This window comes from Ranitomeya variabilis, chromosome 5, assembly GCF_051348905.1.
Source record: "Ranitomeya variabilis isolate aRanVar5 chromosome 5, aRanVar5.hap1, whole genome shotgun sequence".
In the NCBI taxonomy this organism is placed as follows: domain Eukaryota; kingdom Metazoa; phylum Chordata; class Amphibia; order Anura; family Dendrobatidae; genus Ranitomeya; species Ranitomeya variabilis.
Genome location: NC_135236.1, coordinates 342,753,740 through 342,766,708, shown reverse-complemented (window position 1 = coordinate 342,766,708; position 12,969 = coordinate 342,753,740). Strand labels below are relative to the sequence as shown.

The 12,969-nt window shown below is 39.9% G+C and overlaps 1 protein-coding gene across 1 annotated transcript in view; it reads right to left on the bottom strand.

Moving 5' to 3' along the window:
• The window catches only part of SLC2A13 (solute carrier family 2 member 13), a 340,922-nt gene that overhangs the window by 32,266 nt on the left and 295,687 nt on the right, over window positions 1-12,969 (bottom strand). Inside the window, exon 5 of the mRNA XM_077264817.1 lies at window positions 451-614. Within this exon, the coding sequence (XP_077120932.1) occupies window positions 451-614 (164 nt within the window). The remainder of the gene's footprint in view (window positions 1-450; window positions 615-12,969) is intronic.

Here is a 12,969-nt window from a genome sequence, read left to right as displayed (position 1 = left end):
CGCACGTTGCAATGCGACGTGCCGACGTACCGAAGCATACTGTGATAAAAAAACACAACGGAGGCAGCGGATGCATTTTACAACGCATCCGCTGCCCCATTGTGATGTCTGGGGAGGCGGGGGCGTAGTTCCGGCCGCGCATGCGCGGTTGGAAATGGCGGACACAACGCACAAAAAAGTTACATGTAACGTTTTTTGTGCCGACGGTCCGCCACAACACGACGCATCCGTCGCAAGACGGATGCAACGTGTGGCAATCCGTCGCTAATGCAAGTGAATGGAGAAAAAACGCATCCTGCAGGCAATTTTGCAGGATGCGTTTTTTCTCCAAAACGACGCATTGCGACGTGCGTCGTACGACGCTAGTGTGAAAGCAGCCTAATACTATAACAGCACGAATACAAAATATTGTATTTTCCAGGTTACAACAGCCTTAAACTCTTCATCCACCTGTAAGACTTCCAAGTGTGAGTTTCCTTCTGCCGACTTTTTCCACAAGCCAAACACCAATAAGTGTAAAACTGAAGTTTGTAAATGCAGTTATAGCGGCGAGCCAAATAGCCAGTCTATCATCATCCACACCGGACATCTGTAAAATTGTTGCACTGTAGTACCTGAAGTGCATATAAAAAAAAGAGAGATATTACACTGGTTTTTCATTGCCTTGGTACATAAAATTGTTTATACATACTGTATATTCAAGACCTGAGATATACCGGTACTTGTATTCAGCAATGCTTGGAAAACACAAGGGGGCATGACCAAACATGGGTGAGACTGTAAAGGCAATATCATTGGTCACAGCCCTAGAGAAGAGCGGGAGAAGAAGAGAGGCCACATCCGACATTCCTCTAACAAGGTACCAGCACACAGAAGCAGGCAGGTTCTTGCCCAGTACGGCACACACAACACAGAGGCTGCCAGCATGCAGGGCAAAACAAGAGCGGTGATATCATCATCTGACCACCCACAAAGGCTGCAGGCGCCCGTAGATGAATGGGAGAGACCGACACTGCACCAAAGAACAGGTAAGTGGAACCCTCACTTGAGTGAAAGCCGAAGGGGGCTTTTTCAGTATAAAAAATGTGCTGAAAAACTCGGCTTATACACGAGTATATATGGTATATTTTTTGTTTCATTATAATGGCTAATTTCATTGTATTTACCAATATGAATTCTAAACACACAAATATTCTATGGTTTGTAATAATAACTTTGGTTGGAGACCACCCAATGGTTGTCATTGAATATAGATCAAAAATATTGATCTTTGGTTGGAGTGCTCGGAAAAAACAAAGATGTATATTTTAGATCATTCTATGCAGTAATCCTTTTAGAATGATATGTTAGTATGGGGTGCTGTATGAAAATTGTGGTGCATAATAGCGATAGTCCACTATGGATGTGTTAACTATTTAATGTCTTGTAAAAATTAGATGTGTGTGATTTAATGTGTATGTATATATATATATATATATATATATATATATATATATATATATATATATATATATATACATACACACAGTTATATGTAAAAGTTTGGGCACCCCTATTAATCTTAAGCTTAATGTTTTATAAAAATTGTTTTTTTTTGCAACAGCTATTTCAGTTTCATATATCTAATAACTGTTGGACACAGTAATGTTTCTGTTTGAAATGATGTTTATTGTACTAACAGAAAATGTGCAATCTGCATTCAAACAAAATTTGACAGGTGCATAAGTATGGGCACCCTTATCATTTTCTTGTATTAAATACTCCTACCTACTTTTTACTGACTTACTAAAGCACTTTTTTTGGTTTTGTAACCTCATGGAGCTTTGAACTTCATAGCCAGGTGTATGCAATCATGAGAAAAGCTACTTAAAGTGGCCTCTTGCAAGTTGTTCTCCTGCTTGAATCTCCTCTGAAGAGTGGCATCATGGGCTCCTCAAAACAACTGTCAAATGACCTGAAAACAAAGATTATTCAACATAGTTGTTCAGGGGAAGGATACAAAAAGCTGTGTAAGAGATTTAACCTGTCAATTTCCACTGTGAGGAACATAGTAAGGAAATGGAAGAACACAGGTACAGTTCTTTTTAAGGCCAGAAGTGGCAGGCCAAGAAAAACATCAGAAAGGCAGAGAAGAAGAATGGTGAGATCAGTCAAGGACAATCCTCAGACCACCTCCAGAGAGCTTCAGCATCAACTTGCTGCAGATGGTGTCACTGTGCATCTGTCAACTATACAACGCACTTTGCACAAGGAGAAGCTGTATGGGAGAGTGATGCAAAAGAAGCCATTTCTGCAAGCATGCCACAAACAGAGTCGGCTGAGGTATGCAAAAGCACATTTGGAGAAGCCAATTTCTTTTTGGAAGAAGGTCCTGTGGACTGATGAAACCAAGATTGAGTTGTTTGGTCATACAAAAAGGCGTTATGCATGGTGGCAAAAAAACACAGCATTCCAAGAAAAACACTTGCTACCCACAGTAAAATTTGGTGGAGGTTCCATCATGCTTTGGGGCTGTGTGACCAGTGCCGGCACCGGGAATCTTGTTAAAGTTGAGGGATGCATGGGTTCCTCTCAGTATCAGCAGATTCTTGACAATAATGGTCATGAATCAGTGACAAAGTTGAAGTTGCGCAGGGGATGGATCTTTCAGCAAGACAATGATCCAAAACACCGCTCCAAATCTACTCAGGCATTCATACAGAGGAACAATTACACTGTTCTGGAATGGCCATCTCAGTCCCCAGACCTGAATATCATTGAACATCTGTGGGATCATTTGAAGAGGGCTGTCCATGCTCGGCGACCATCAAACTTAACTGAACTGGAATTGTTTTGTAAAGAGGAATGGTCAAAAATACCTTCATCCGGGATCCAGGAACTCATTAAAAGCTACAGGAAGCGACTAGAGGCTGTTATTTTTGCAAAAGGAGGATCTACTAAATATTAATGTCACTTTTCTGGTGAGGTGCCCATACTTATGCACCTGTCAAATTTTGTTTGAATGCAGATTGCACATTTTCTGTTAGTACAGTACACCTCATTTCAAGGCAGAAACATTACTGTGTCCAACAGTTATTAGATATATGAAACTGAAATAGCTGTTGCAAAAAAAACAATTTTTATAAAACATTAAGCTTAAGATTAATAGGGGTGCCCAAACTTTTTCATATAACTGTATATCTAATATATAAAGCTGAGTGTGTGTGTATGTATGTGTACATAAAGAACAAAAAGACAGCGCCACAATGGATGGTGAAAAAATAGGAGCTTACATCTATTCTGTCTCCTGTAGCGATGTATCGGTCAACAGACCTTTATCAAGCACTGTTGACCGAAACGTCCCTACAGGAGGCAGAATAAATGTAAGCTCCTATTTTTTCACCATCCATTGTGGCGCTGTCTTTTTGTTCTTTGTGGTCTTGATACTGGCCGGGATGGGCTCCCTGGTTTTGGACGTGCACCCTTGTGTCCACTGAGACCTTCAATTTATATGAAAGGATGCGGTTTTGACTTTTTGTTTTGACTTCTATGTATGTGTGCATGTCCGGGATTGGCATCTGCACCGTCGCAGCTACAGCCACAGAATTTTGCACAGTCACACGTCTGGACCCCGAGAGCGTCATAGGCTATGTTGTGAGGCGAAATTTTAACCCCGCACTTACCAATTCACCAAACAATTTTGCCCCTATCTACATAATGGGGAAAAAGTGAAAGGAAAAGTGTTGGGGGCAAATTGACAGCTGCCAGATGTGAACAAGGGGGACTTAAAGAATGAGAGCGATGGCGCCAAAGCGTATATACCGCACAGTTGCTAAGGTGGGGCCCAGACATGGGATACTCACCACACACGGGGATATGAACACGCACACAAAATGCGCCACACATATACCACCCTCAGCACACATTTCACCACACATACACCAACCTCGCCACATAAAAGTCGAAACACAAAAGTCGCCGCTCAAAACTCGCCACATGCAAAACTAGGCTCACGCAAAACTCGCCACACGTGCAAAACTCACGTCATGGAAAACTCGCCACACGCAAAACCTGCACACGCGGAAAAATGTCCACATGCACAAAAGATGCAACACATGCAAAAGTTGCCTCACACAAAACTTGCACATACTCAAAACGCACCACACACAAAACTCGCACACTACTTGCTACACTAACCTGTCACATGCAACTCGACACACAAAAAGTTGCTACACGCATGTCGCCACACAAAACTCATCTCACAAAAGTCGGTACATGCATGTCGCCACACGCAACTCAAACACACACAACTTGACACATGAAACTCGCCCTAAAACACACACAAGTCTGGTATTCTTCAAAAATAAAAATCTGATTAATAAGCAGACAAACTACAAGACCACAAATGTACCATATAGGAAATACGGCAGCTGTAAGTCACATGACCTGTCTATTATGTGTATGTGTGAGCTAATATATACTGCCAGGGGGGAGGGCTTCCTGTTGGCTGGGGATTTATCAGGCTGCCAATTTAGCTTACAAATACTGAGGTAAAAATACTGACCAAATAACGTGTGAACGAGGTCTAATACAGGAGGAGATGACATACAGGTACATACTATATACAGGGGAGATGACACACAGGTATATACTATATACAGGAGCAGATGACACAGGTATATACTATATACAGGAGGAGATGACTTACAGGTATATACTATATACAGGAGGAGATGACATACAGGAATATACTATATACAGGAGGAGATGACACGTATATACTATATACAGGAGGAGATGACATACAGGTATATACTATATAAAAGAGGAGATGACACATAGGTATATAGAGGAGGAGAAGACACAGCAGGTATATACTATATATAGGGGAGATGACATACAGGTATATACTATACACAGGAGATGCCATACAGGTATATACTATATATAGGAGATGACATACAGGTATATACTATATACAAAAGAGATGACATACAGATATATACTATATACAGGAGGAGATGACATACAGCAGGTATATACTATATATAGGGGAGATGACATACAGGTATATACTATATACAGGGGAGATGACATACAGGTATATACTATATACAGGAGATGACATACAGGTGTATACTATATATAAGGGAGATGACAAACATGTATATACTGAGGGGAAAATGAGAGGTGTGAGGTGAAAATGAGGTTTGAGGTGAAAATGAAAAGGTGTGAGTGGAAAATGAGAGGAGTGAGGGAAAATAGTGGAGTGATCGGAAAATGACAGTTGTGAGGTCGAAATGACAAGTGTGAGGGGGGAATGAGAGGAGTGAGGGGGGAATGAGAGGAGTGAGGGGGGAAGTGAGAGGTGTGAGGGAGAAAATGAGAGATGTGAGGGGGAAAATGAAAGATGTGAGGGGGAAAATGAGGGGAAAATGAGAGGCGTGATGGGAAAATAAGAGAAGTGAGGTGCTATAACTAACCACAGATATTTACTATGCCCAGGCAACTCAGGGCTCTTCAGCTAAAATAAATATATAAATATATATATATATATATATATATATATATATATATATATATATATATATATATATACACACACACACACACACACACACACACATACATACATACACACACACCATATTGGATAGTAATCCATTGAATGAAGGATAAAGTTACTTCGCCACATAATTGGATGTTGTTGTATTAGAAGATCTGATACTATACAATTTACTGAATGTTCCTCTAATTAGGAAGCGTGTCCTGGCCATCAAAAAAAGTGCCACATCAGTATAACAGGCTATCACTATGATATAATATAATACATGGAGCCTATTGAAGTCTATCAATATCTGAGCTTCACATCACTGCAATGGATGCTTTCTCTCTATGAAGGATTATGCTAATTGCTGATGCGTCATGTGATGTAATGGCACATGACTGATGACAATAGTTTACTTATCATGAAGTGGACCACATCAATATTGGGGTGTCAGGACATGTTTAATGCTTTATTTTGACATCTATAGGGTCATTTGGAAAATCCTGCTATTGGCGAGTTGTTAGTGACTCATAGTATTGCTAGGTAACATCTTTGTGATTACAAAAACGTGATGACTTCCTATGTAATGATATAACCATAGGTTACATATTAGAGGTGTGTCCGAGTGCCATGGCATTCACGCTAATCGCCCATCCCCTGATGGCATCAAATAATCATGTTGTTTGCATGCGCGAAACGGCCGTCTATCACAATTCACATTCTCCCCTGCTGAAGATTCTTCCGTTGCAATAAAGGACTATTTTTAGGATGAGGAGTGCTCTCAGTTTTCTTCTTTCATTGAGATTTTATGTAACTAATGTTTTAGTTGCTATAATAAAGGCTACGTTTTAATGGCCTGTTAGTGAGAGGTACAGACATCTAGTGGGTCTTTGCTCTTTTAGGGTATCTGTATGTTAGAAATTTGCCCCTTTCCCAGGTCATATTACCTCATGGTGTAATTTATCTGTTTGAATTTGAAATTCATCATTAAGGTGAGACATTTGCTTAATAAAGAGTGGCAGCGTTGAAGTGAATACAATATACATTTGGCACAAATTACCATTTCAAATTTGCCATTTCCTATAATTATGGGCCTGTGTATATAAATAAGTAAATAAAAGAATTACATGTATTTGTAAAGCAGCACACAAGGACACTTAAAAAGATTATATGCCTCAAGGCACATTTTATTGTCTAAATAGGAAGGGACAAGGTCTACCTTTGTGGTGGATCTTAATATTGTTATGTCATTTTTGGGTCCAAAATTACCACAGATTCTATCCATAATATATAACACTATAGTAGTTTGCGCTATGTTCATCTGATGCAAGGCTTACAATTCCCTGCTTAGATATAGCCTTAAAAAGATAACATGGTTACTATGTGGAGCCACCAGTAGCCGGAGTACAGGAGCTCAGTATATTGAATCTCATGTATTGTTGGTGACCAGCAGGTTAGCTTTCACATTTACACCATATAGCTAAATATATGTGAAGACAAGGACCACCTCTCGTCAAGAGTCCAACTTGACAATGCAAAACACATACTAGTAATGTTTGTCTGGTTGGCTGTTGGAATTTGGAGCTCTGCATAAAAAATAAAATTAAGGCCAAAACAAGTGTAAAGATAGGTTATGAAAAAACAAATTGTGTTCATCAACACAGATAGTAACCTTAAACTCGCCAAGCACATAAGATGAAACTGGACCAAAATAGCTGATTTCATCAGAACTTTGGCTGAAACTATTGGCACAAGATGTGATTTACCACCAAATACAGTTCAGCTTGGCATAGAATTCTGAACCTGCCCGTACTTTGAACCCCACTGCTGGGAGGAAATTAACTTTATTCCTCCCGGCAGTGTTTGGGTTTCAGTCATGGAGATGGTGTCGGTGTGGGTTCATTCACCACTCAGTGTGCTGAGAGTGGCGGCTGGAAATGTGCCCTCTGGCACTGACATACAGCCAGCACCAATGCTGAGGGAGCTGTTCATGGCTCACACTGTTTGAAGAGCCAAATTGTCATATGTACATGGGTTAATAAAGAAAAGGTGTTTTTTTTCATACTCTCACGTCTGGAGTGCGGCCATTTTTTTTGCTGTATTCTTCTTCCTATGTTACGGTGTGAAAAAATTAACCATAAAAAGAAAAAAATGCCCCCCCCCCAAAAAAAAAAACAAAAAAAAACAAACAAAACATGGAGAAAAGAAGAAAATAAATAATCTTCTTTATTTGCATTGCTAAAAATTACACAGTAATTTAGATGGTAGCCAAAACAGCACCATAAAATAACAATTAGTCTTCTGGCATGACAACCTCAAACAAACTTCAATTATTATTTTTTTTTTAGTTGCTGCAGAGCGGAAAGGCACAAAATAAATAAATGGCCAGTCACTAAGGCCTAAGCAAGCTTGAGCACTAGGGGGTTAATATGAATACTATTTTCTCTAAATACCACCACATATAATCTTACACAAATTTATAACAAAGAAGGATACTCCTGTGCAATATGTATGCCAACAGTCTTTAAAAAAACATAACAGCAGATGGCAGCTTCCAGGCTGTTTGTTCAGCAGACTGATAACTCTTTACAGCTCGTATTAAAGTTCTCAGTAACATCAGTCATTGCGGCTGATCAGTGAAACAAATATTAGCACTACATTACTGTGCATTACCGTGCACTGACGACATAATGCTCAGACTTCTGGATGCACTACAAAAGAATAATATCATAGCAATACCATAATTAAGACCACAAGATAAATCCATGCGATTACAAATCGATATGAATTACACACAGAATAGCTTGTACTTTTATTACTAAACAGTTTAGATGCCTGCTTTAATTGGCAGCCTAGTGGACAACTATAACTTCTCAGTGTCTTTGCTCAAAGGCATAAATTGGTCAAGTAAAAAGTTTTGAAAAGTCACAAAAATTTTGTGCAACTTGAAGTTGTGCAAAAATTTGGCAACTTTTAGCATTTCACACCAGTTTCAGACAGCTCTGCCAAAATGGTGACACTACATCTCCTTAAATTGATCATGACCTGTGGTGATCTTTGGTTCTTTACATGTAAAATGCCCAAGCGACGTAGTCGTGGGCGAGCTTCTGTTTCCACTTGCGTTGGCATTCTTGCTTTGTGTCCCAGTCCCGGTATACTGCTGCGTGTGGGGTGCAACACACTTACTTTAGGGCCGCAGGCCTCTTCTGTCTTCAGGAATCCTTCTGGAGCTAGGGCAGCAATCAATCCAGGAGACACAAGGTTCATAAAAAGAACCAAACTTTTACTTGGTGATTGGCAGTACTTACAGGCAGGCATACAGGATAGGCCCAAAGGGTTGTCATCTTTCCCACAGGTACCAGACACAACTGCAGCCCTGGTTCTTGGTATAAGTAGAACACACCTTTTACTATCATCTCTGGCTCTCTGGAATCTTCTCCTTTTCTTAGAGTTTGAGTCCAATTTCTCTTGCAGCTTTGCAGGCAGAATGTGCCCCGACGTTTATCTTGAGGTTCCTAGGCCAGCATAAAGAGGACCCTTGCGGAAGGATTCTCTGGAAATCCACTGCCCCAAGGTCCTGGGCTCATGTCCTTAGCAGCCACTGTCCTGAACCTGTTGGTTGTCCCTGCTCACCACTCACTGACTCCTCACTTCCTGAACTTGGCAATAACCCTTAGTTCCCCCTCCCCAATGTTGGCTGACTGTTAATCCTCAACTAACTCTATGCCTGCAGTGTTACTGGGTAAACTTCACTTACATTCTAGACAGTAACATCATGTAACACTTGTTGTAACAAGAAAACATATTAGGAACACAACACACAATGTAGCATTGATGTCTTCAGGGGGAACATGGCTGCTGGTCCATCTAACGACATGCATGCCACTTGTTGAACAAACCTGATTCATTAAGAGTTGTGCCCCTTTTAATGATTCAGGACTATCTGACTCCACCATGCCCCCTCTACAAGACTAGCATAAACATCACCAGTCTTGAATAGGCACCTTGCTCTAAAAGCTTATTCAGACGTTCATGAATTTCAGTCCAAAATTGGACAGCAATGCACAGATTGGCAGTGCATCTTCCAGCTGAAGTGTGACAGCCTTGTGGAAATATATGAAACAGTCATGCTATGTTTGGGAGAGTCACAGCCAGTTCATGCATTAGCGGTTTGTGATCGGACCAATTGGCACAGAAATCTCAATGAGCCCTAAAATGTCTCCAGTCCTTTTAACCACATCGGTACAAATTTTGCAGAAAATCAAATACTTGTAAATAGGTAGCACATATTAAAAAAAATACAAATTATAAGCATAACATGAAGGCATAATTATGGCTCTGACTAGTGAAGAATATTTTTGATTTAAATGGATTGTTTATTTCTATCCCAGCTGCAGCTTGTTGTAAAAGAACAAACCACAGTGTACTCACCTTCTGCGGGTCCACCGGCAAGCCTCCGCTACTGCCCCTGAAGCCTGGCATTGGCTGCAGTGCTGACATCTTGTCAACTGTACAGCAGCCAATCAGTGGGCTAAGCGACTCTGAAGGGGGTGTTCTGTCTACACTGGCACAACCGTTCAGCGATTGGCTGCTGCGATGTCACGTTGATGGTGCCGCAGCCAATTGAAAGGGAACAATTTTAAGTTATGTCTGTGAACGGAGATCAGATATGATGTCAAACGTTTTGAGAAATGCATTTGCCCATAAAAGAGACTATAATTGTCTCCGTGAACATCTAAATCTAAAGAAACAGCAGGACTCATTATAGTAAAGGTACATGGCAAGCTCTTTTCACATCAGCTGTCTTCTCTCACCTCCGGAACTGGCAGCTTCAGCATGTGGAGGCGTTTCACAGAAACAACTATATCTACTGCTGTCAGAGCTAAAAGCCTTCTCATTGCCCATTTGCATGTAAATGTGAATGGGGAAAAAATCGTGTAAAATTAAAAGATACCAGTGAGTTTCATAGACGAACTGAGGCCACTATCCGATAAGCTAGTGGAAGAGGGAACGTGGTCTCTGCAGCTTTCAATTTGAGTACGGTTATGTCAATTGTGTCACACTTTACATTGATATTTTAGACTGCACTGTTTGGCTATAAAGATCAGTCACACAACTTTTTGTATAAATAAGAAATAAAGATCAAATTGGACTAGCTAGGGATACACTGCGACATCGAGATTGTGGTGTTGAATTATTACATTGTACCCAAAGATTTCCTAAGGTGTTACGTGCTGAAAGTGTGACACATTCACAATTGTTTAAAAATGTGTTGGATTTCTGTCGGCGGGCTCCAGTCACAAATGACTCACTTGCCATGCCAGCGTTTTATTTTTTATTTTTTCTTAGGCTGGAGTCACATTAAATGTATGAAAAATCGGTCCGAGTCTCCCTGCTGAGAGTCGCACGAGTGTAATGCGAGTACAATCTGATTTTCCACAACTGCATTCGATTTACATCCGATTGCAATGCCATTTTAACATGAGCTTTTTCATACAGCAATTCTCTGTCATTTACACATCATTTTCAGAGGAAATATTCATCAAAACACACACACACACATATTAGACATAAGAAAAGCCGGAAATTCATGTGCAGTGTACAGTAAAAGTGATTTAGACAGATTATAGATATATACACATAGAATACACAGATATATATATACTACATAGATAGAATAAAAGTCGGCAATTCATCTGCCGTGTTCTGTAAAATCACTGCAGCCGACAGGATAGAAGAGTTGGATTACATACAGTAAATACATAGAATAGATATATAGATGTCTGTGACAAATACAATTAGTACAGTATGTGCAAATTACTGGACATATTTTATTAAAAAGATTATTTTTCGGAAAAAAATGGCGTGGGCTCCTGCGCAATTTTTGTAACCAGTAGAGGGAAAGCCGATGGCTGGGGGCAGATGTTTATAACCTGGGAAGGGGATAGTACACATTAAGCTTCCCAGGCTATTAATATCAGATCACAGCTGTATAATTAGCCTTTACTGGCTATTAAGATGGGGGGACTGAGATCACTGGCTGCGTTTTTAATATTTCCTAGTGTTTGGCATTGACAAAACTTTATGGATAGTAATCTGTGGATTACATGTGTTTTACCAGCTTCAGATTTTCTGCATCTAATCCAATTCTTTGAGGAAGATCTGCACATAACTGCACAACAGGTTATGCAGGGTAAAAAAGAAGCACATAAATCTCATCCACTTGCTGGGACTATAAGACGCTGCGTTTTTTTGCCTATCGAAAAGTTATTGTGGTAACTGAACCTAAATGTTTAGTGGTAATATCTGAGGCTATCTAACCCAGTGGTTCTATACCTCAGGATGGTTTCACCAGTAAGGGGCTCTGTAGACCTTTGGTAAGGCAGCATTCACAGACTCTGTACTTATTTTAATATCATACTGGACTCAGGAGGCAAAAAAGAAATTCAGACATTTGAGCATGGACTTCAACTACTGATAGTACAGTCCAAACACCATCTTGGTATGTTTGGTGAAGTCCAGGAATTGTTTAAGCCAGTTTGATAATGCCACAGTAGAAAAGAGTTTAAGGCTATGTTCACACATTGTGGAAAACCTACGCTGTGGATTTGGTTACAAATCTGCAACTAATCCGCAAACAGTAATCCAATCCAAAGAGTTTTCCAGGAATTGACAAACTATGACTGAAGATGACAGAAATCAATGGCTGTCAATGCATGCTGGGAATTGTAGTTTTGCAATAGCTGGAGAGCCCTATTCTGGATAACATTGTTAAAAAAAACCATTATGCTGAGGCTTACTATACAAGCAATATGCTACTGTGTGCAGTTTTGATGCTATTTTAGATTATGATTTCTGGGAACGTCTTGCAACAATTTGCTTTTCTGCTTTTGATGTAATTTTGAGCTCTAGTTTTAACAAATACACCGTGTTCTACATTATTATGTTTTTCTCTGATATTTCTGAATGGTCGGTGCGAATAAGTCTGTATAATATTCAAATCATCAACTGTTAAGAGTATGGAAATCAAATTTTACTTCATAAACCTCCCAATGATAACTTTTTTCAAAACTAGAAAACCCTCAAAACGCACTAATCCAATTATTAGGCACAAGAGTTTCCAAACATTGACATTGTATAGGCTGTAAAGAGTTGAAAATGGTCATGCATTGATTTGCAGCATTAAGTTGTCACATATACTGAAATCAACAGTTTTTTCAATCAACATCTTAACAGGCCAAGTCACATGTTAACACAGGACCTCTTCTTTGATATTAACCTTTATAATTCTTGCATCCATTGAACTTATGACTTTTTGCGTAGTTCCTTCTTCAGCTTCTTTGCAGGATGTCAGAAGAGCCAAAGCTGCTGTTTTGATGTGAACTTCATGTACGCTGGGACCATGGTTACTATGCCTGTGAGCACTGTTTCAGGGTGGCTAA